The sequence below is a fragment of the Aricia agestis genome, chromosome 10 (genome assembly GCF_905147365.1).
Source record: "Aricia agestis chromosome 10, ilAriAges1.1, whole genome shotgun sequence".
In the NCBI taxonomy this organism is placed as follows: domain Eukaryota; kingdom Metazoa; phylum Arthropoda; class Insecta; order Lepidoptera; family Lycaenidae; genus Aricia; species Aricia agestis.
The window spans coordinates 1,526,146-1,552,212 of NC_056415.1; the positions used below are offsets into that span (position 1 = coordinate 1,526,146).

The 26,067-nt window shown below is 36.0% G+C and overlaps 1 protein-coding gene across 2 annotated transcripts in view; it reads left to right on the forward strand.

Moving 5' to 3' along the window:
- LOC121731143 (netrin receptor UNC5C-like) overlaps positions 1-25,359 on the forward strand; it is a 62,791-nt gene extending 37,432 nt beyond the window's left edge. The window contains exons 6-13 of one of the 2 annotated variants that reach the window (XM_042120499.1): positions 4,285-4,455; positions 5,347-5,400; positions 11,042-11,194; positions 20,388-20,525; positions 21,064-21,211; positions 21,296-21,417; positions 22,171-22,404; positions 23,199-25,359. In XM_042120499.1, the coding sequence (XP_041976433.1) occupies positions 4,285-4,455; positions 5,347-5,400; positions 11,042-11,194; positions 20,388-20,525; positions 21,064-21,211; positions 21,296-21,417; positions 22,171-22,404; positions 23,199-24,361 (2,183 nt within the window). In that variant the 3' untranslated portion in view covers positions 24,362-25,359. The remainder of the gene's footprint in view (positions 1-4,284; positions 4,456-5,346; positions 5,401-11,041; positions 11,195-20,387; positions 20,526-21,063; positions 21,212-21,295; positions 21,418-22,170; positions 22,405-23,198) is intronic. The other variant, XM_042120500.1, reaches the window with a different exon arrangement.
- The last annotated feature ends 708 nt before the right edge of the window (positions 25,360-26,067 follow it).

Below are 26,067 nucleotides of genomic sequence, written 5' to 3' on the forward strand. Positions count from 1 at the left end.
TAAGGTTCCTGCGCGTTAACTATGTAGTATATAATATATAGTATACCTATATTTTTGATATTTACGCATACAGGGTGTAACAAAAACAAGTGATAATACTTTAGGGTCTGTACGTGTTCCTTGTAGAGAGTTCACTGTGAAAGTAGCAGCGCTGAAAGACCAAATTTTTTTTCACTTTTGTATGGGGAAACTTGTGACGCTCGGGCCGTTGCCCATACAAAAGTGAAAATATTTTTTCGTTTTTCAGCGCTGCTACTTTCACAGTGAACTCTTTACAAGGAACATGTACACACCCTAAAGTATTATCACTTATTTTTGTTACACACTGTATAATACTAGCTGTCTCGGTGAACTTCGTGTCACTTAAAAACCTTCCCTGGTCTTCAAGGATTATTTTAAGACTAAAATTAGCAGAATCGGTTCAGCCGTTATCGAGTTATCGCGTTACTAACATAATTGAAAATCTATTTTTATATATATAAACTAGCTGTCCCGGTGAACTTCGTGTCACTTTAAAACCTTCCCTGGACTTCTACGAATATTTTAAGACTAAAATCAGCCCAATCCGTTCAGTCGTTTTCAAGTTTTAGCGCGACTAACACATTTGAAAATCCATTTTTATATATAAGATTGTTCTTGATGGGTCTTGTCTTGATGAGTCTTGATAAGTCTGATAGTAAGTCGCAATTCAAAAAACGACAGCGTTTAAAACTATAATATTATAATACAAATCGTAAAACTGCGCTATAATTACTTAGACCACAATAGTAATTATAAATAGTGTGCCTAGTAATAACCTTTAAATTGTATTTCAACCTAAAATATTTACATTGGTTGTAACCGATGGTATCTGGCTGGGTTTAAATGTAACACGCAAAATTAAATGTAGCGTAATAAATCGGTAATGGAGCCGATAATCTAGGTAGGCTGGACACGCAATACAAAAAATACTAAGTGTGACTCAGACACGCGCACGAATGGTTCCGTACAGCTTAAAAACTTAAAAATATAGCCTTCTAGATGATGCCCACAACTCCGTTGCGCATAAATTCGTTTATCGCGTGGGAACCGTACATTTTTCCGGGATAAAAACTATCCTATGTCCTTTCTCGGGACTCAAAGTATGTCCATGACAAATTTTAGGAAAATGGTTCAGCGGTTTCAGCGTGAAGAGATAACAGCAGACAGACAGACAGACGGACAGATAGACAGACAGGCAGACACGCATTTGCATTTAAAATAATATGTATTAGTAATAGTAATAAAGTAATAATATTAGTATGGACTAGAATGGATAAGACGAACGACCCTTAAATATTTTATTCTACTTTTAAGTATTTGTAGTTATAGGAGCAATACACATATTATTCTGTGATTTTCCATATCAAAGAGTCAAAGTCGTAGTTTATATGATGATATACAGCCTGGTGACAGGCAGACGGACAGCAAAGTCTCGTTTTGCCCATTGGGTTTAAAAGCTTGCGTGTGCAGTTGTTTTTTTGTAATGTATCATATCATTTAGACTCTATATTTTAAAAGGCTATCGAGATGTATCGAAGCTCTGAAATAATACGACTAATTAAACAAGATGTAGATATATCTAGGATTCATCAATTATTGGTTTAAAATAAAGTAAATTATATGTTTGTATCTTATTTTTACACCATTTTAGTTTGAACCATTCTTGTAAAAAATAAAGTATTTGCGTCTCTCGAAACTTTTTGAGCAATTATTCAAAAAATACCAAAACTCCTGGTTAAACACGTATAAAAGAGAGCAAAATACACAGTATTTTTCTGGAAATAATTGGTTGAGTATAGCCACGAGATACACGAAAATGATTGCAGCCAAATTGGCAGTTGAAAAATCCAGAGTGCAGACCGCTCTTAAAATACGGCAGAAAAGTGACTACGATTAAATTTCACTTGGCTACTCAGTTTGCTTACCTCTATGTAAAAGGAGAATAACCTAGACAACTATGACAACTATAACTCTTGTTTTAGTAGAGGAGTCTAATGTGCGATGAGTTTTTTATACTTTATCGTCCTAGGTTGAATGTTAGTCAGTTTCATCACAGTTTTCTGGAAAACTCTTTTGATAGGCTACAACTTTGATCATAAACGTGCTGGAAAATGAACAGAATGATAATCTATACATATTATAAAACCAAATCGCTTTTTTCCCACATGTCCCTTTGTTCCCTTTAAGAGGATTCCACACCGCCGTTTTTCCATACAAACGCTGTCCGCTGTTTCCTCCCTGGATAATGCCGGTAGAGTTATGATTTTTTTCCTGAATATCTATGGCCACTATTAGCATGTCCCTATGTTTTCTTTTTTTTCATAATTTAATTATTAAAAAAGATAAGAACGTCCAAAAACCCAAAAAAATGGCCAGATTTTCCTCTGTGTTCAAACACCCAGAAAACAAAACTGGCTAGAATATACAAAAAAAATAAAACATAGGAACACAGCCTTGCTTTAATTCTTAATGAAAAAATTACTTAAATCGGTTAAGTTTTGGAGAAGGAATCAGCGGACAACGAATCGAAGATTTTCTGTTCTTTTATTAGAACTTTTGTCGTGTTGTCTCTATCGCGCTCTGCGGTGGGAGACTTGAGATTGGTGAGACAGCAATACATTTTCAAATACCTATTTTCAATTTCTCTCTCCCCTGGTGTATCCTCTTAATCTTTAAAACTACGCAACGGATTTTGATGATTCTTTCAGTGTTAGATAGCCCATTTATCGAGGAAGGCTATATTTTATCACGCTAAGACTAATAGGAGCGAAGAAATAGAGGAAAATGTGGAAAAAACGAGGAAAATTATTTGAAAGGGCTAACTTGAACGCGCTAATCTCAGGAACTACTGGTGCGATTTGAAAAATTCCTTCAGTGTTAGATAGCCCATTTATTGAGGACGGCTATAGGCTATAGCTATAGACTAATAGGAGAATTTGGAAAAACGGGGGAAAATTATTTGAAAGGGCTTATCTCGCGAACTACTGGAGAAATTTTTATGTTATTTGGCACAGATAAGAAGTAAACCACGTGAAGGATCCTAGGCTATCGATTTTAATCATATTTTCAGTGGCTTTATATTTTATACCCGTGCGACGCCGGGGCGGGTCGCTAGTAATAATATAATTAGTTAACAAATTAGAACATCGGAGTAATAATAGGTGAATCTAATTGAGCTAAATTGGTAAAATTATATCTTTACAAACGGCATTTTCAGTGGGGCTAAAATGGTCACATTTAGCAATTCCTCTCAATCAATTCAGCAAATGAATTGTCAAAACTGTCAAACTGACAAATGTCAAATCAGTACAAAAATACAGAAATGAATTGCAAGCAGAGTTGCATTTTGCGATTTTAGAAAAATGAATCATGTTATGATTCATATCATGATTCTTCACAGTGACCATTTTAGCCTCGCAGATCATAATACGATAATCTCGTTTTAGATAGAAACTTTCATTTTCGCATAAATTACATTAATCTGTGTACAATAATTTTATTTGACGACCTCTCTGCCTCAGTGGGCGGGCTGTCGGTAGCTCAAACCGCGGGTCGCGGGTTCGAATCCCGCCGACGGAACAAAAAGTTTTCAAAGTTCCTGGGTCATTGATGTGTATTGAATATGTGTATTATATAATAAAAATCTTAAATATATGTATAGTATAAAGGTATTAAATATATTTCATTTGTCTGTTACCCGTAACACAAGTCCTTCAGGTACTTAGCAGGGGGCCAGACTGACGTGGTGTGAAGCGTCCATTGATATTATATTATATTATTATTATTTTATCATCGTGAGACAAGCGTTTGACAACTCTTAATTTCATTTTTAGCGAGTAATTATTATTTACTTAAATCTAGATGACGCCCGCAACTCCGTTGCTCCAAAACTCGTTTATCGCGCGGGAACCGTACATATTTCCGGGATAAAAAGTATCCCATGTCCTTTCCCGGGACGAAAAGTATCTCCATGCCAAATTTCAGCAAAATCGGTTCAGCGGTTTGAGCGTGAAGAGGTAACAGACAGAGAGACAGAGGGACAGACAGACACACTTTCGCATTTATAATATTAGTATGGATTTTGCTTAACAATCGTTGTTTCTCAAAAAGCAAGCAATGTCCTTGCGACTCGTAATCTCTTTTCATCAGGCGTTGATTTTGCCTGTTTTCCCGATAAATTTAACGATGAACAAACACCAACTAGCTATAAGTAATAACTAATAACCCTCTATTTATAAAAAATAAAGTTTTCCCTTTCCACAGTAAACGGGGGTTGGAGCGCTTGGGGCCCGTGGACTCAGTGTCGGTGCAACGGTCGAGTCGCGGGGCAACGCCGAACCCGCACCTGCACAGAGCCTCACCCCCTCAACGGAGGGGCCCCATGTCAGGGCCAGAGCGTTCACAAGACGTCGGATTGCCTGCTGTGTCAGAACGGTAAGTTCAGGTGCAAAATTACTGACCTAATTGCGAAATTTACCAATCTTAATTTTGGGTAAGATCAAAATGTTTGGGTCTTTTTTGGAAAGCAAGTTAGTTATATCGATCTAACCAATAATACCATGCAAGATTAATAGGAATAGACAGCAATGATCTAGGCCTCTATGATCTAGTCTAATTTTAGTCTATAAAAAGCCCCAGCTAATATTGACTCTATTAATGAAACGCCATGCCGACTGTATGGGCGCCGCAAACTCGATCGCACAAAAAGTCTGTCGTCTGCGATCTCCCTAAAAAACGCACAAATGTATTATAGAAATATGAAAAATCTCTTGAAAATAGTCGGAATGCTTGGAGATGTTGCAAGTCTTAAAAATTCTAGCGCGTGCCACTAAAATGTGCGCTATTTCTTCATTCGTTTAAACTGAAAGATGTTTGATATGACATGGTTTTGATGAGATAAACATTTGAGCTTCTGAAGAGTCAAAATTATAAATAAACACTTTCTTATAAATAATAATTGATCAAATTATGCAAATCAAAAACATGATTTTTCATTTCAGTTAAAAACTAAAACTTATGTCAAATGAAATGATAAATGTAAAGATAATGAATGAAATATGACAAAGATTAAGTTAACATTTAAAAGTTCATTTTATGAAATTGATTTAAGCATGATATTGATTCGTTTTCATTTTAAAACATTAAAAACCATTTAACTTAAAGTGTCTATATTAAAATCAAGCGTTTATATTACAAAGAAATTAACTCTGATGCTTGAAATTATGGATACTATTAATTTTAAGAGTTTTAACGGTTTTTATTTTGATGTACGGTTTTCTGTAGATATTTCTTAATGAAATGTTTTGTTTAATGCTGCGTATAAAGATGGATACAATATGGATCTCCAAGTGTATGATAACACACAACAGCTGCTGATAGGTAAGTGTTAAGTGTATGCTACAAACACTTTTGCTTATAATATACACGCACATTGTACAGTTATAAAGTTTTTATTGCTAATAATAATCAGATAGTTTTATCACTAAACGAACCTAGCTGATTATAGCTAGTAAGTAATTTCTAGTCTAATGAAATAGCTATCTTGTTAAATTGGCCGATCAAATCGACGCCTAGCTTCATTGCTTAAAAGATAGCTCTTCTTTAATGAATTGTTAGTCTCGATTTTAGATCCATTGTATGATTCTAAATCTAGTAGTTTTTGGTTTTACAATCCTAAGATTATGTGTTTTCTATGACATATCTGGCCAATTCAACTGCTCTAAAAGTGAGTTTTTAATTTGTATTAATATTATTAGTAATACAAAATTTAATTGAAGTTTTTGTATACTAAACAAATTGATGAAGCTTTTTTGAATATATCTAATTTCATTAAAAGCATCCTCATAACGTTTATAAAATCAATTCTTAAATTTTTTGAATTCAAAAAGGTACCCGGCTGGATGTAAAATTGGAATTTATGAAAACGAGAATTTAATTACTACACCAAATTATTCAGATTTGAATTTTTAACAAAAAATATTTGGAAACACGATACGAATCTGTAAATACTTAGATCGTATCGGTAGACCTCCCGTTAACAGGTATAAATTAAAACATTTTTAAAAGTAAAACAGCTGGTACAAATATTTTCTTATCTTAAAACAAATAAGCCGCGTTGGGGTTTGGGTGAATCTTAAATTTTTTATTGATTTTGAGATTGTTTTTTTATATGTTTAAAAATTTAGGAACTTTTATATATAAACTTTATGCTGTTATCAAGATTCTCGAGAAGATCTAAAATTTTGATATATTATGTGTTATGTGCAATAGGAGCTATATTTTTTTAAATTTTTCAACGTTTAACTTCTTTGTAAAACTTACTTTTCTTCTATCTTGCCCATTTTAAACTGTTTCCTACAATTACCTTCTTGCACACTTAACATAGTAACCGTAGAAGCTATGAAAATCAAATTAAAGACAATAAGTGTTATAATGAGTACAGAATGTGGAGCGGAACTCCCGCCTCCTAGCCCCCGCTCGCCCGCCTCTAACAATTAAGAGCTAAGACGTATCAGGTTTCATACTAGGGTGGACCTATTTTAAGATGCTATACGGGACTCTGAATTTGGATGGGACTAGCTGCCCGCTACTTCGGGTGATGGAAAATCTCCCGGGATTCTTGTTTCATGGTAAAAATTGTCCTCATGGTAAACATGGTAAAGTATTATATTAATTTTTTACATAAAGATGAACCTTTATTCTTAATTATTTTACTTTAAGTTAAGAGCCAAATGCCCAAAAGTACGCAGTTAACAATAACGATTATGACGATAATATGAAAGTTAAGTAGCGTCATTTCTTGTCCTTTCAGCATATAAGATAATATTTAATAATATTATGTTTATGAACTCCGTATACATACTAATTCATTGATTGCAATCAGATTTGAGACATTATTATTGAAACCCGTTTCCATAAAACAAGAAAATGTCATTCAAACTAAACCCAGGTGTGCAAATTGAATAAATGAAGCAATGAGTAAATTTTATCTAAAATAATATCTAATTATAAAATTATTAATAGTATTAAATATAATTTTAAAGAAAGGAAGACATAGTCTAGTTGAATTCAAAGCAATGTTTTATGGCGATGACAAAATTACAAAGGAGTAGCCGACTATCTTGAGAATTCCGATACACACAGTCTTAAAGTTTGAAGTGCAAACAGTTAACAAATAATAAATATAACTTACGAAAAATAAATATGGCAGTATATTCATAATACATGGTTCTCCTGAATTAAAGACAAAATTTAACTATCAAAGACGTCAAATAAATTAAATTGTTTAAAAGTGTAAAAGAAAATAAAAATCGAGCTTCCTGCCTCTCTGATAAAAAAAACAAAAGTAGTAAACTCATTCTGATAAAAAAAACAAGTAGTAAAAATTCTTATAGATATAGGTTGGTACTATATAACAATTAATGTCGTGTACAAACTACAAAAGCAAATAACACTTATTTCACAGTAAAAATTTGGAAAAAAGGTAGTTCAAATTCTTAGTGGAACACAAAAATTGCATTCTATTGTTTATGTTACTATTAAAAGTTTTTAATAACGAAAAACAATAGCGTTGTCCAAACAACGAGACAATGTGTTTAATTTGGACCAACCGGGTAGACAATAAAACTTAATCAAGTGTTTGTTTCAAACTGAAAGCACTTGGGCACATGTCAACTGCTACTGCTCATAATAACAGGTTTGCCACTACCGCATTTTATGCCGAACTATGCCAATAATTAATCACTTGGCCTTTTCATGACCTTTTTTTATGAAATAAGGGGGCAAACGAGCAAACGGGTCACCTGATGGAAAGTAACTTCCGTCACCCACGACCACTTGCAGCACCAGAAGAGCTGCAGGTGCGTTGCCTTCCTTTTAAGAGGGAATAGGGTAATAGGGGAGGGTAGGGATGGGAAGGGCAGGGAATAGGGGAGGGTAGGGAAGAGAATAGGATAGGGGATTGGGCCTCCGGTAAACTCACTCACTCGGCGAAATACAGCGCAAGTGCTGGTTCACGCCGGTTTTCTGTGAGAACGTGGTATTTCTCCGGTCGAGCCGGCCCATTCGTGCCGAAGCATGGCTCTCCCAGGTTATAAGTGGTTCAAAATTTTGGCATATTTGTGAAATAGATAAGCATTTTCAAGCTATACATCTGTGTACATTAGTTTTGTTAAGTAATAACTGTAAATTTATTTCATATAAATTATATTAATGTAATCAATCTTAGCAAAGCGACAATACCAAAAATAGCATACCTACTCAAAAACAAGCTAAAATTGAATCCGAAGCTATATAAGGTGAAATAAATAACGACAACCCGTTAGTGTATATTACAATTTATAATATAAAGAGAAACGTATACTGTACACCAATTTTAGTATTTAAACGACTACTGACAGTGAAAAATTGTAATGAACCATACGAAAAATAGAAAGCTAATGACTTACACCGTGTTATAGTAGCCATTTATATTGTCCATTTTAGTTATAAATTGTTTATGTGAGCGTTTGAGATATCGTTTCTATTATCACTTTTGACTTTATAAGTGTAGGTATTTTAGGAATGACTAATTGGTAAATCGAAATAAGCAATGAATGTAATTGCCATTTAATAATGGATTAAATAATAAGACAAAGTAAATGAGACAATTATGAATGAAAAAGTAGAGAGAAAACTCAAAGATTGGAATATCCTATCACATTTCTGCAGAGTGCGAGAGACTGTTTAAAATTCGAACAACGCCCGTTGAGAAGTGCTTTAACTTCATTAAAGTGACACTACGCTCATGCGGTATTTAGGTGAACTTTTTGGGCATGCGCGTCTTTTTGTCCTTTTGTCTGTTCGTCTGTGTTGTCGCGTCTAATGAAGCGGGATTGATTTATGCGCCTGCGCATTAATTAATAAAAGATGGCGACCCACACACATACACGTGTGGTACAAGTTACAATGAAATCACTTTTATAATTTAGGACGATTCAGGTCCTGGCGTTTGTTTTGTTAAAAATTATATTCACTACCAATGATATTCTATTTGAGTTTTTTATTATTATATCATTGTTCACTACATATTACCGTAAAGTGTTAAATTACAAAAACAAAAAATCTATTTCAGCTAATATTAAATACCAACACTAGAAACAGTATCCAATTTACAATTTAATAGAGCGATTCGTATTTTATCGATAAAAACGAGAGCATTACGATTTACGATTTATTATTTATTTAATAATAACGTACTACCTGTATGCAATTGATGTGAACGTTGAAAAAAATTAATCCACAAAACATAAACCTACGAATGAGCCACACAGCGCGCTCTCATCCAGTCTATTAATTCTAAAACGAAAAAACGTCCCGATTTATTTTGTACTCCCTTTTAGCTCCGAGCGTCTTGCTTCATTTCAATTTATAAAGTTTAAAACGTGTATGAAATAAATTATACGAATTTACTTTTAATGTTTGCATGGGTCTACTTCGCTCAGAATAAATGTCGTTTCTCGCTCATTTTCTCTCATCGTTCATTGTCTTTATGTCTTTTATGACTTTTATCGTTCTATTAACTTGTATATGTATATTATTTAAGACTTACAATAAAACATGTACTTTGAATACCATAATTTTGAAAATCATAAATCCACATTTTCATTTACAGATTTCCAATTGATTAATCTGATAATCTTATTTCAAATCTAAATTAATGACCAATTTAATAACAATATGGCGCATGTGGTTAATGGTTTCGATGTGAATTAAAGTGAAAAACTCGAATTCCCTAACTTCGCTAATAAATTTAGCTTTACACCGCGTATCGAATTTGCAAATGGTCCCATTGCGTGATCAGCCTTTGTAATAAAATTGTAATGGACCTGTATCGAAAATATTAATAACGTAATTGGAAATGTGATGTTAAAAGCGTTGAAAACGATACGTATTTGATAGCACGCTAATGTTTCTAATATGTTTTAATTCTGAACAACTCTAATTGTGTTTCGAATATCTATATATTAATACATGAGCCAAAAACTTTGTATCCCTTTTGACGAAAAATGGGGAAACGTAGGTGAATGAAATTTTGCACAGTTATAGTTTATATGGTGAAGGAGTGCATCGAGCTAATATTATTTTGAAATTATGCTTTTTTCATACATTTTTTTAACAAATAAAACATTACAGACACTACAACACACACACTTGGAAAAATGACAGATTTTTCAGTGATTGACAAGCCTATACATACGAATTATACTCTTTTATTTATGGTTGAAGTCTGTTGACAACAAGGTGACAAATTGAAAATGCATTGTATATATATTTTTTTTGAATCTTAGATACTAAGACAATGCTTACACGGCCAGTCGAACAGCTGAGTCCCAGAGACTAGAGTTGAAAATGTGATAGTCAATATTTTTTACAAAATACAGATAGTAGTCGAATTTCGACCATTGGGCGATCTCTAGTTATAGTAAATAGTTCTTTTGGAGTAGTGCAGTTATTCCATGATGACTATTTTGTTTCCTTTAAAGTTAAGTATAGTACAAAAACAAATGTTATTTTTACCACATTTTATAGGGTAGAAAATAGGAATTTCAGTAATTGCAAAAAAAATACTTTCCATCTTAAAATACATCTACATTTTCTCATTTATAACATATTAAATATTTTTACCCTGACAAACTACAATACCAGATTTGACGACATCTGTGGCTCAGTGGATGAGCGTGTTGGTAGCTTCGATAGGGATTCAAACCCGCGACCCCTGGAGTCGCGGCCGCCGATGGAACAAAAAAGTTTACAAAGTTCTTGGATTATGAATGTGTATTAAATACGTGTATTATATAATAAAAATTTTAAATATATGTATAGTATAAAAGTATTAAATATATTTCCGTTGTCTGGTACCGGTAACACAAGTCTTTCAGCCTTCAGGTACTTACCACGGGACGGTCCATAGATATACATAATAAAAAAGATTATCTTCAGCCTAACATAGAAACAAAATTATCATCAACATTTGTTTCAGCGTCTCCCGGAAGATGGGGAGCATGGACGGAGTGGTCGGTCTGCGGGTCTGACTGTCGACAGACGCGGCGGCGGTCTTGCGTGGGTGACGCCTGCTCCGGCGCCCAGGTCCAACACGCTGACTGCGTGGGAGACTACTGCGGGGTTCATGGAGGTAAGTTTTGGGATCCTACAGGGTACCAGTGTTGCGCCGCCATTGCTTATTTGGCTGCGTTTGAGCTAGGTAAACCCTCCGCATTCTACTTGAAACACCTTCTTTTCTAGACGCTAGTTTGATGTATTATAATATTTTCATTTTTGGAGATAGTAATAAAAATGTGACTCCAGTCAGCAACAATGAACGAAACAAAAATTTTAACGCTGACCATAATATATCTGTCCGTGATATAAATTTATATAATCTAGTCCAGGAAAGAGCACATCGTTAACCCAGTCCCCTGGCAAGGTTACAAGATCCTGTTTTACTTCGAAACAAGTCGCAATAAATAAAATACTTTTATTAGGGTATAAAAGTTTTCGTCACAGCAGTATGTTACAGTTTTCTACTTCCGTTGCCCCTTATGTCACATGGCTAAAATTAAACTACAACTCACGAAACTCCTTATTTTATGTCAAAATCGGTATATTTTTACCTCGTGGGTTGATTGGATGAAAATCCGATGACTTAAAAAAGCCATCTTTTCAAATCCATTTTTTTGTTGGCCGATGCGATGTGCCATATTTTTCAGACCTGTCAGCATATTTTCGAGTTATTAATTCGAATTAATATTTTATACCGCTTCTGTCATAACATAACAATATCTTTTAAATTAATGTGCTTGGACTCCTATTAAGATTTCGGAGATTATATTTATAATAAACTTATTATCTTTATGACCACTTCCTGCAACACCTATTTATGATATTGCCATGTCCCAAATCCGCCACATCTTCAAAAATATCAGACTTAGTGTTATGATGTCCTGTCAGAAGTTCTCAAAGTTATGAAACCGTGCAAGGGACATGTTAATTAAGCTGATTCTATGAAATGCATACGGTTTCGTTCAACCAGATGCCGTACACCTAAAAATATACTTCCCTTTCCGTGCGCTCATAACTATGAAATGTTACTCGGACTGCCCTTTATACGGGCTATCGAGAGTAACCCCAACCTACCATTATTAGCTGATCCGCCATACCTTTCGCGCGCACGAGAAGTTTTACGAATCCGATACAGAGATAATAAACATTATGGGTCTACTTATGGTGGTTTTATACCGACGTAGATACTAAAATCGGCCGCCGTGACCATCTGGGTCGTATCATATCTTCTAAATATGGAGGAGGGCCTAAAATTTTATGAGACACTTTCCTAAAGTCGACTAGAATTTTCATACCATAACGGTTTCCGTGGTTTTACTTTTGCGAACGAGCGGTTGATTTTACTACAGTACGAACAGATGTTAAATTATAATAACTGGAACACTTAAATGCCTCTACTTGTTGCGCATTTAATCCGCCAATGTAATATGTATGATCGGTGTTCTTGCTCCAAATATCTTATGTAAGCTCGGCAATAAAAGTAATACAATCTATTAATCGATGGCAGTAAAACGCCGCTAAGAATCCATTTAGCAATCGTGCGTTCCGAATTTTACAGCGTCGTAATTCCCCTGTTGCAATCCAATATACCAAATGGAAAATGATCAGTGTGTTTATCGTAATAAATCATTTTCCTGGCTCCCGCTGACTTGCTTTCAATTTCCTCTTGTTTATCGAACGTTTTGATAAATAGCCGAAGGCATCTAGCATGTTTACAAAACTTTTTTGTTTTCCCCGACCGCTTTCTTTTCACGCTAAATAAATCTGCAATCTCTGACATATTTACCGATAAATTGCTTTGTTTATCTTCACTTACATGCTGATCACATTTACTTGAAATGCTATCGTCATTCATAATAACGTCCCCGTCAAAGCCTTTTTCTCGTTTCGTTTATACGAAAACTCTTTACGTTAGAATGTCATCATGATGTCATCTCTCGGTTGATAAGTAAAATATTGGATTTCTAAGGGCTGGTTTACACGTATTAAGTTGATAAGTAGTTAACTAAATTTTACTTAATTTTAAGTTGTTAATTGCATGTAAACACAAAATTTAGTAGCAAGTTAAAATTTAGTAAGTACTAAACTAGATGACAATTAGAATTTAGTTACTACTTAGTACTTATCTACTCAATAAATTTTACGTACTTAACGGATAACGTATAGGAATAAGTACTTACTAAATTTTAACTTGCTACTTGCTACTAAATTTTGTGTTTACATGCAATTAACAACTTAAAATTAAGTAAAAATTTAGTTAACTACTTATCAACTTAATACGTGTAAACCTATATAGCTGGTATAAGTTCGTAGAACGGTGATTTCTTTACTTCTGCAACTTTTCCCCGCAAGTCATATCTTTTAATAGCTTCTTAAGAAATATAGTCTATTGCATACTTACCTTGTTAAGCTAATAACCTAATCAATTACATAAACTTGTTTATTATCAAGTCGTATTTCTAATGATATGCATAGCATTGATGTGAAATTTATATTCGACCTCAAATTAATAGTAGCTATTACACCTGTTTAATTACCTGTGCAAATTAAATTTATCTGTACAAGTTCCCTTAATAAACCTCTCAACGTCCATTTCTCTCGAGATAATAGTAAATCCACAATAATATTATATAGCTGAAACTTTATTAACACTATTATATTGGCCGAAGAGACCACTAACGGCAATTAAGATGTAAAATGATTTGTCAGATCAAAAAGATTTGAGGTACCAGACTCATAGACATCTAATTAAGGTAAAAGAAATAAGTAAAATCGATATTGGTCAGCGTATTGAATTCCTATTTCTCACGGTACGAGTACGTATTGAAGCGAAGCCTGTGTGGCATCAACCACATGAAAGGTTAAACGATGAATACGAAGAACGTTTGAAAGACTCATTCATTTGCACGCGTTCGGCCCACTTCATTAGCCTAATTGCTAACATACAAAGGGGAAATGGTGGAGTTTTATGGGTGCTTTTCATCTTTTGTTCCCTAAATAGTGTTGCCGTTTGTTAAATCGATTTCTGAAGCGAAACTTCGTTATCGATTAATTGTAAATTGGTTATTCATGTTTGGTAAAAGGGGTTTTGTCGGTATATTATAACTTCCATACGCATATTTTGATGGTTATAGTTTGACATAATCTGACGATTTTACCATATTTAATATTATTATTATTATCAGCCTACAGTCACAATAGACCTAACGACCAGTAGTTCGACTGCAAAGAAACGGACAGGTTTCAATATCTGTCAAATTCGTCGGGTTTCAGTAGGATTATGAACGGAATGTGCCTCGCGCTGGCTGTATAATTTATTTTAAATATTTAAAATAAAGCTTTCAAAATTAAATTCTGACAATTTTAATCGCATGTGCCAAAACACAAACAATAATACGACCAAAGAGGAACACGTCCAGGGATATGTCATAGTTTTAAATTCGTAGGTAACAAGTTAACAACCCTAGCGATGATTTTCGTCATAATACGTCAAATTTAAAAATTTCAACATCAGTTCTAAGTCGGTATACTCTATAATTCTGTCTACTCTGCGACAGTGTCCCACTTCTGGGCAAAGGCCTCCTCTCTCTCGTTCCAAAGTTCACGATCCTGTGATGTTGTTGGCCACTCTTTATCAAACGCATCCAGTTCGTCGCGCCACCTTTTCTTGGGTCGGCCTCCTTGGCACGGAGGGTTAAATTGTTTAATTTATTTCTTACACAAATATTTTAGTGAAATAATATTAGTTTGATATTTTTTGTTTATGTATTAAATATTAAATTATGTGGCTAGTTAAATAATGTATATATTCTAATAGTGTAAACTGATATTATTTTAGCTCGAATTTAGATAGTCGTAATCCTGTCCGCTGGAGCATTGACCAATATCATTTTACGAGTAGCACAATTCGAGGTGGATGAAATTTCAGCACGTCACATGTTTTGTAATGTACATTATATTGAACAGTGAACAATCGGATTGACTGAAGCATAGAATATCAAATCTATATATTAATACGTGAGCCAAAAACTTTGTATCCCTTTTGACGAAAAATGGGGAAACGTAGGTAAATGAAATTTTGCACAGTTATAGTTTATATGGTGAAGGAGTGCATCGAGCTAATATTATTTTGAAATTATGCTTTTATCATACATTTTTTAACAAATAAAACATTACACACACAACGACACACACACTAGGAAAAATGACAGATTTTTGAGTGACAAGCCTATACATACGAATTATACTCTTTTATTTATGGTTGAAGTCTGTTGACAACAAGGTGACAAATTGAAAATGGATTATAGTTTTTTTTATTGAATCTTAGATACTATTAGACAATGCTTACACGGCCAGTCTGAGATCAGCTGAGTCCCAGAGACAAGAGTTGAAAAAAATATGATGAAGTCAATATTTTTAGTCTTAATGTCGAACGACATTAAGACTAAAAATATTTTCGACCTTAGTTTCAACGTTGAAACTAAGGTCGAATTTCGACCATTGGGCGATCTCTAGTTATAATATAATATCTGAAAGGAAATAGATCATTTGTTCATTTATAGCGAAGAATGTAGGTCAACAATAAATTATTATTGTAACGATTTATTAGATTTAGCTCATCTCCATAACAATATTCGTGGAGTTACCAAAATCTTGCTAATCTCAAATATTACTTCCAGAAAGTTAAAACGATTCAATGAGCTCAAAATATTTAATTAGAACTGCTGAGATTCCAATTAACGATTCTGAAGATTTTCATTTTCAAAAATCCTTAATTACAATATTTTAACATCTAAAAAACAATTTTCACGGAGTCAACAGACCTTCAAAAGTAAATACTCGACTGGAGAGGATCTCGACTACGGATTTTCTTTTGCAAATTATTTTTCTCTGGAAACTTTTCGTCTTGTTTATTATTTGGCGCAATTTCTAATATCGCTATCTTAATTGAAATTCCCAGTCTCGTCTGAGAGTAAAAAGTGATCTAGCTAATCTTATTAATACCGCGAGCTTGCGAGGGATATATGGGATGCAATTCTCATTACTGGAGGTGGGCGCCGTAAATGATTTGTTGTGATTCCGTTGCGAGAGCTCAGCGGGTGATCGCGAACTGTACAAACAGTCTTGTATCGTGGTACGGAGGAATGGCCATTACGCGTCAAAGCAATAGGGTCATATTTCCATGTACGGTGAAATTGGAGAATTTAATTCAGAATGGCCTCCTACCATGTTATGGCTGAAGCGACGAGGGTTTGGAGTTTTCGATTGGATTCAGTATCTCCAATCTCGCTGCAGCGGACTCGGATATACGGCTGGCACTGACAAATGTTTACACAGCGTACAAATTTCAACATAACCCTTCGATGGAGCAGCGGGGTGCACGCGGCCCCTATACGTTTATCCGACGTAACTTTTTGTTATCGAAGAATTTCTTTAGCAGTATTTACTGTTTAATAATGTCCGTTGTTTTTGTTTACTTGCATTCAATTTTAACATGATTGGGTTCCTTTCAGGCTAGCTCTCCGTACAGCTGTTTATGTTCATCGACTTGTAAATGAGGTCCTTTTATTTTGCAACAGTGTTGCTTGAAGTTTGCGGCTATCATACCGTTGATAACCCCTCTATGAGTTGTTACTATTGCTTGCTTTCGTTTGAGTCCGAAGTTTTCCTCGTAGTCATTAGCAACTATTAATTTATTATTAATGGCTGTTTAATAAATGATCTGAAAGTTTATGCTTCACTTAGACTAATCCCGATCCCGGTTGTAATAAAACAGGTATCGGGCCCTCGAAGGCTTTAATGGAGCAGACTTAAAAGGACCCTGTTGCCGGTAATTATCAGGAGTCGCTATCGAGCGAAAGTCTATTTAATGTGATAGGTCATTTCATTGAACGTTCCAGTTATTTTAATTATTTATTTCCTCTCATAAACGATTTCATGGCTATTTATATTGGAATTTTATCTGTTGACTAGTTTTATACTTTGATTTATAACTACTAAGTAGCTCTAGTGTAGACAAATTAAAAGCTTTTTATTTTGTATGTTTATTAGATTCTGTCTTCTAGTGATTTTTTTTTCTTTTTCTTAACATTACCAATTTTTTTAACAACAAACTAAAAATACTAGCTCTACATCATAACTAAAAATGTGCAAATTACCTTAATATTGCATAACTAAAAGTGGGTCAGATATAAAGATGTTGCGGCGAGTCCAATTACAGGGTTAATCTGATAAGCGCGACCACGTAACGAATTAATTTCGACAACGTCAAACTTTTATTAGATCTGACTCATCTGACTCATCAACGGATGTTACCTATAAATATGAGATCCGTGGGGTTGTTATTGGTTAACGGCCCGTTACCACAAAAACCAGTTCAGCCTATTTTGTAATTTCAGTAAGTAAATGTTGAAACTTATTAATTTATTAATAAATCGGTTGGTTTCCTAGTTATGTAAAGTGCAAATATATTGTCAATCTTTGTCTAGCATCTATCGACCATTAGATCGAACTATATTAGAACAAAAACTAAAGAGTCTTAAAATTATCGACCTAGTGTGAGTCGGACTCGTGCACGAAGGGTTCTGTAAACTTCTGTACCGCTATAGAGCAAAAACAGTTCAAAAATTGTGTTTTTTGTATGGGACACTGACAAAATTCAACAATAGCAAATCTATGTTCCGTTTGAATGTACTTAGAAATAGAACGGAAAAGATAGAGTGTACATTATTTTCTCAACGCAAATAGTCAGCAATATCCAAAAGCAAATTCAGCGAGCCGTGTGTCTGTTGTGCATGAAACTTTAAAATCTTCCCTGTGTAGTGTAGTGTGTTGAATCCTAGATAAGCCTATGTAGGTCAAACGTGTTCCGTGTAACAATTTATCCGACAACCCGCTGAAATTTAATAAACTCGGTACAGAGCTTTTGACTTCATTACAGTGCTAATTAAAAATGGTCGCCTCTTAATTCATTTTTCATATTTTGTAGTTCATTCCCGCCAATTTGTATACAGAAATGCTTTTTGCCGTACAAAAACTGAATTAAAGCCTTAAGGTTGTGTATTAAATTTTCGCTGGAAAAGATTTTATCATTTTTAATTTGGAAGTTCGTTAATTCATTAGCATTTGTACCTTATATAATACTAGCGACCCGCCGCGGCGTCGCACGGGTATAAAAATATATAATATAGCCACTGAAAAAATGATTAAAATCGGTAGCCTATGATCCTTCACGTGGTTTACTTCTTATCTGTGCCAAATAACAGAAAAATTGCTCCAGTAGCTCGCGAGATAAGACCTTTCAAATTTCCTCCGTTTTTTCCATATTCTCCAATAGTCTTAGCGTGATAAAATATATCCTATAGCCTTCCTTAATAAATGGGCTATCTAATACTGAATGAATTTTTCAAATCGGACCAGTAGTTCCTGAGATTGGCGCGCTCAAGTTAGCCCTTTCATATAATTTTCCCCGTTTTCTCCACATTTTCCTCTATTTCTTTGCTCCTATTAGTCTTAGCGTGATAAAATATAAACTATAGCCTTCCTCGACAAATGGACTATCTAACACTGAAGGAATCATCAAAATCCGTTGCATAGTTTTAAAGATTAAAGGGAACAAAGGGACATAAGGGAAAAAAGCGACTTTGTTTTTTAATTTGACTGGATAGATATAGATGTAATATAAATTACAATAATAATTATTAGTATCTTGGACCTGATGATCTTTACCACGTCATAATATCATTGTTGAATATTTGAAATAAAATTATTCATGTAACTCATAAGAAGCAGAATATTTAATTCTGCTTGATTTTTAGATATCCGTAGTAAATAGACTCTATCTCAGTTTCCATCGCGGACCACTCCCTCGATTCTAGAAATGTTTAATTTACATTAGAAAGGCAAAACAGTGATATTATTTCATCTAAATACAACCAAGCTAAGCCCGATAAGCGTATTGGCAAGATCTGATAAGTTTGGTTTTACTTTAAATAAAACCAGTATTTCTCAAACATTGTTCTTAATTGGTCCAAAATTCCAATCACACGATTATCTCGCTAAGATATGTACCGGTACGACTTCATAATCATCGATCGAGATAACCTTTGTTAACGAGAAATAATCTCTTAATTAATTTGTTGCTGTAAAATTTATTGTAACTGCTGTTTGCTTTAATTGGGTTTGTTTATGGTTTCATTTCGGATTTCTATTGTTATGGTTTGCAAATTGTTTCTCAGTTTTGATGTTTAGAATGATCGGCTTGTTAGTTTAAAACAGGTAATGGAATTTTTTAATGTTGAAGATAGCCGTTTTAACGTTAATTTAATTCTCCTGCAACAAGGAATGAAAGAGTTCTCAAGGGCTGTAATAAAATTGGATTTCAAACCAATAAATTAGCGATTAAATAATGAATACCTCAAACATGTGTAAAAACGTCTCCACTAAATAATACTAAAATAACTCGTTAAGATGCGAGCGACAGCACTCGTAAACTTTTAGATGCGATGTCGTAAATAATTTTAAAACCCAGCTGCCAGAATATGCCTACCTCGTTTGCTTATAAAGTACTATGAGTCAATACATTTTAAATTGCTTCTAGTACTTTGAGTAATGGGGTGTTTTTATTCATGTTTCTTACTAGTCCGACGTTTTTAACGTTTTTTACTTGCTTAAAATGGTTCAACGACAATGTATCAAGAATCTAATGGGAATTATCTTCAATACTAAAACTACCTTCACCCTATGACTCAACAAAATTTGGAATATGTAAAACTATTTCTACATTTAAAGTAATAAAATAATGTTTTCGATACATCGGGTATTTCTCTTTCACCCTCCCCAAAATGTTTACGTTAGTTCCACGACTCCCGAATGTCAGCTTTAATCTTACAATGTGGACTTTTAGGGTACTGTTCAACTTTGGAAGGTGTGCTCCATTTACGTAATTTATACAACTTTCCTCAACTTCGCCATTTCATAAGTACGACTTAAAGTATTAAGTACTAAACAAAATGGAACTGTTCATTTTATAAGGAAGTTTTTGCGATTAAATTGTCTGCCAAATAAAACTTTTCCTATCGGCTTTTGTAATTCTGTTTCTGTTATTTCGAATTAAAGATTTTCAGAATAATTTAATTTGAATTATGACATTATTTTTTGGTATATTTATAAGTATGAATAATCTAGGACGAGTAGAGACGAGTATGATTAATCAGTTTTAGATTGCCTCACATGACACAGCATATTGATTTTCTTTTTGTCCACAGTTGCCGCACACAGTGATGTACCTCTGTACATCGGCATCGCTGTTGCAGTAGTGGTATTCTTAGCTGGTGCTGCTGTGGTTTACAAGCTGCTGCAGAGGAAGACGAGGGATCATTCCCTTTACACCATGACTAGAACCGGTAAGCAAATAAGAAAAAACAGAATAACTGACAGAAATTCTTTATCTACTTAGAAAGGAGAATCAGTGTTAAAATTTGCATGTCTTTGTTATAATATATCCGTTTTGAATAAATCTCCCAGGACTTAACTAGCACTTACTTTTAAATAATTTCGCCAATGAAACCAATTCCATTTTTATAAGCCTATGGCCTACGAATAATAAAAACTAAGGAAAAGTAACTCCGTCAAAAAACATAGGTACTCCACAATACTTGTCAAAAAAGTGTACCGGTACACATTTCAATACATTTGCAATATTTAGGTGACCTTGAGCGGTACTAGGCTGACGTTACATGACAGATCAAAAGGAACCAAATTTAAAACGTTAATAGTATGGAAGTTACAATTCCTTAGTTTTTATTGTTCGTAGCCTATGGCCCTATATTTCTGCAAGGCTTTCTTAGTCCCCCAATTTTTATTATGCTTATCATTGCGTCACCAGTTGATCAGTTGGTTGAATATGAATTTTGTTTACTTATTTCTACTTTTTTTTGCCAGACTTTCAACCGGAAATGTATCCGACTGTGGAGAAACAGTCCCTGTCTCTGGCGCCTGATTTGATGCAGCACCGTCCGCCTCGGTACGAGCATCCACCCCCGGATCCCAGGACTGAACATCATTATGATGTGCCGCATCTGACTAATAGGTAAAATTTATTATTTCGTCTTCGGCTAAATCATAAACATTGCAATCTTAAGTCACCAAGTAAATTGTGTCAATTTTCCATTAGTTACGCATCACCAGTGGATCACCAGGTGACTCCATGTGCATCGAGCAAGGGCCACAGCGACGAATATGACAGCAAGCCCTACACAGAATCTGAACATTCCGCTTCGAGTTGTTTTACTAGCTGTGAGTAACTCGACTTTAATAAAGGAATACATACCTACTTCGAGTAAAATTTCCATGCTCTAATCCCTTACTAATGAAGATATAATTTTTTTTTTTTTTATGAAATAAGGGGGCAAACGAGCAAACGGGTCACCTGATGGCAAGCAACTTCCGTCGCCCATGGACACTCGCAGCATCAGAAGAGCTGCAAGTGCGTTGCCGGCCTTTTAAGAGGGAATAGGGTAATAGGGGAGGGTAGGAAAGGGAAGGGAAGGGAAAAGTTGAGGGTAGGGAAGGGAATAGGGTAGGGGTTAGGGGATTTGGCCTCCGGTAAACTCACTCACTCGGCAAAACACAGCGCAAGCGCTGTTTCACGCCGATTTTCTGTGAGAACGTGGTATTTATCCGGTCAAGCCGGCCCATTCGTGCCGAAGCATGGCTCTCCCACGTATATATTAAGTATTTATAGTTCACTGTATCTGTCTATCATGTGAATTTTGTATGGTTATTTACTGAATAAATATCATAATATAATAAATACACACAAGGTTATATTATATAAATAACAACTAAAGAAGAAATCGATAAAAAGGTAGATTTAGTTCACAATGTCAGCCCTAGAGCTTTAAGGAAAATAAAATAGTACAAAGAATTAGTCGTCCTTATATTATTTGCGTAGGCCGTGAGAAACTAAACCATAAATTCGTAGGGAAACATTAAAACTTTTAATTACTCCAACGCCTGGAGCCCTCATTCAGTAACCCATTGTTGCAGCCGGGTCCATGTACGACGCAGCCAACGAATCCGTCACGCTGCAACTAGCGGAACTCGTCTCGAACTCACCTATATCCCAGTCTCTTTCGGTTTCGAGTTCGGGGGCCAGGCTGGCCCTGCCCGCAGCTGGTGTGGCCCTGTCTATCCCCGAGGGGGCCATCAGTAGGGGCCGGCGAGACCAGATTTATGTTGCGGTGGTTAAAGATGACAGATACAGATACAGACTTGGGAAAGGTAAGACATGTTTGACATTATTATTATTATTTTTTATGAAATAAGGGGGCAAACGAGCAAACGGGTCACCTGATGGAAAGCAACTTCCGTCGCCCATGGACACTCGCACCATCAGAAGAGCTGCAGGTGCGTTGCCGGCCTTTTAAGAGGGAATAGGGTAATAGGGGAGGGTAGGGATGGGAAGGGAATAGGGGAGGGTAAGGAAGGGAATAGGGTAGGGGATTGGGCCTCCGGTAAACTCACTCACTCGGCGAAACACAGCGCTAGCGCTGTTTCTCCGGTCGAGCCGGCCCATTCGTGCCGAAGCATGGCTCTCCCACGTGTATTTTGCCGTGTTTAAATTTCATTTGCTTAAAGGCATCATTGCGATTTAGGTATGGATAGTTTTTGATTTAGTATTTTAACTATCAGATTAGCAACGATAATAATTAGTTTCATGGCCTCAAGCCATCACTGTAAGCGGCAAATTTTTTGCTCGCTATTTCGATTCTGGTTTGGCTAAGCTTTGTAATATTTGTTTATACGAAACCAAACAAAAAATATACTCGTGATCGTCCTCGATATCTTAATTATAGTCATTACTGCACCATAGTAATTTATAGTTTAAAGAACTATTAATTACGATAAGATCTGGACGCAAATAAAAACGAATAAAAAGTATCGAGTATTAAAAATAATTTAACACAGCCGTATAATCATGGTTATATCGAGGACCGTAATTTATGCGAAGTAATATCGGCCCCGGGCGAGCGGTCGCAACGCCGACGTTTTGTAAAACAATTTTTTGCTCGCAGGTATCACGCAGCTGAGCCCGGTAGTGAAGTGTGGCCCCCCGCGCCTCCAGCTCAACAAGCCCGTCGTCCTGCAGATGCCGCACTGCGCCAGCCTCAAGCACGGCTTCTGGAACCTCTCCCTGTACGCCATCGACCACGGCAGCCCCAAACCCGACCCCCAGTGGCGGAAGGTGGTCAGCCTCGGCCAGGAGACCATCAACACGCCCGTGTTCACCCAGCTCGACAGCGACAAGATATTCCTCGTCACAGACACGCTATCCACGTTCGTGCTCGTCGGCGAGAGTTTCAACGGAAAAGCCGTGAAAACGCTCCAATTAGCCGTGTATTCATCACCGCTGACCCAAACGTGCTCCGAATTCAACGTTCGCCTGTACATTTTCGAGGACACGCCCTGCGCGCCGTACTATTGTCAGGAGCAGGAGAAAAAATTAGGCGGCGCGCTGCTCGACCGCCCGCGAACATTGTTGTTCCAAGATGGCGGGTCCAATTTGTGTCTGAATTTGGAGCACGTCAGCCCCGGCTGGCGGATCAAGCCCGGTATTGCCTACCAGGAGATTCCGTTCGATCACGTGTGGGGCTCGAATTACAACGCGCTCCACTGCAGCTTCGTCGTCGAGCGGATGTCCGACTGCGACAGCATCGATTTCGTAGTCTCAGCGTGCCAGCGGACGAGCATGTCGTACAAGCAGACGTTTCGAATATCGGTCGAGGACTCGCGCGGCCGGTCTCCACGTGGGCGCTCGCCCCGCGAGTCCCAGCGGAGCTTCAACATCACCGAGAACATAATGGACGCGCGAATGTGCCGCAGCGACGACGGGAGCGAGGGCAGCGTCAAACGGAACATGACGGTGAACGAGACGGGCGCGAGCGAGTGCGCCGAGAGCCCGTTCAAGCTGAGCGGGAGGGTGAAACGGCAGCTGTGCGCCATATTGGACCCGCCGAACGCTCGCGGGAACGACTGGCGCGCGCTCGCCGCCAAGTTGGGCGTGGACCGGTACACGACGTGGTTCGCGACTCGGAGCTCGCCGACGGAGGCCATCCTGGAGCTGTGGGAGTGCCGGGAGCGCGGGCCGGGCGCCACGTCGGCGCTGGCGGCGGCGCTGCGCCAGATGGACCGCCACGACGCCGCCGACCTGCTGCAGGGCCGCCCCTCCTGGTTATGAATTCCTCCCGCGTAGTTAATGTTGCGATAGATCGTCTAGTTTCGAGGGCCGCGGCCTAAATTTTTAAAGTATGTAGTTATTTTGTATAGAGCCTACCTATGCTGTAGATAAGCGTACGAATAAATTATATAATAGTAGCAATAATAGTGCCTAATCTTTAAAAGAACACTGCCAACGATTTTGGTTGGCCTACGGTTTGTTATTTTTGTTATTTTTTATAAGTGTTTGAGTGTGAAGAAATGTATTAGTGGGTTTTTGTTCTTGTGCTTAAGTATATTCAATGTATTACGTTGGGAGGCGAAGCGGCCGCTACCAGTTTTTAAGAAAGAAATACTTACGATAGATTTATTTGTTATGTATATTATTGATGTAAGTATATTTATTTTAAAATTTCTAAAATGTGTTTTTAAAACTACGTGCCAAATTAAAGATGCTGCAGCATTGTTGGCGGGCCGAGCATGAGCTATGTTAGCACTCCGAGCTTATATTAATGGATAAAGTTAGACGTTTCCCTAATAGTAACTAAAAGACTCAATTGCATTTATGAGCTGAACTACACTGCCTCTTGTATCGATTGGACTTCTCACCATTTCATTCGCAAAATTACGCACACTTTTACGATATTTTTTATAACTTTGCTACTACAGTCTACACTTTTTATCACCAAAAATCATACTTTCATAAGAATATTATGTCATCAGCTTCTAATTATAAAACGACTGTTTAATTTATTGTTCCTACTGCAAGACAAAGTTGTGTAACCCCAAAAAACTAAAAAAATGTACAAAAAATATTTATTACGCTTGATATTATACAAAAATGAAATGTTGAGAATTTTGATTGCAACTATTTTAACCGATTATAACTTGAAATTCTATTCATCACTTTTGTATATAAAGTATGTATATACATGTATCGCGTATATGACACGTAGGACAGAATCGAATAATCATTATATTATGTCACCACCTTAGACTATATTATTATATATATTTTTGTTAACGTGATGACTATTAAAATAAATGGATCTGTGATAATTAAAATAGTATAAAATAAATTATGTTTAACTGTGGATTTAAGTTGTTTTTATTTTATTACCCATGATAATTATTAAAAGAACCTTAAGGTAACAAATTACATAAAAAAAACAAGAAAGGAAGTGTATGTTTATTTCGAAAACAACTTCATCTTCAAAGAATGTCATAACTCATCCTACTAATATTATAAAGGGGAAAGTTTGTTTGGATGTATGGATGTTTAAGATGTATGGACTTATGGATGTTTGTTACTCTTTCACGCAAAAACTACTGAACGGATTTTAATGAAGCTTTACAATAACATAACTTATACATCAGAATAACAGGTAGGCTACAATTTTAACCGACTTTCAAAAGGGGGGAGGTGTTATGTTCGCTTTCTTATGTTCAACGATTACTCCGCCGTTTGTTAACCGATTTTCAAAATTTTTCTTTTGGTATATAGAGTATCATCTCAGTTTGGTATTATATTCAGAAAAGTGGTGATCTGATGAAGGATGCATAAGTAATCGAGGGAACTCCTCAAAATTTATAGGGAAACATATTGTGGTGACTTCGGTTTCGTGAGAAGTATACTAAGCATATGCTACCAACATGTAAGATTATGAAATATTATAAATTACGAACTACTGGAGCATTTTTATGGCAATATTTGGCACAGATATAGAG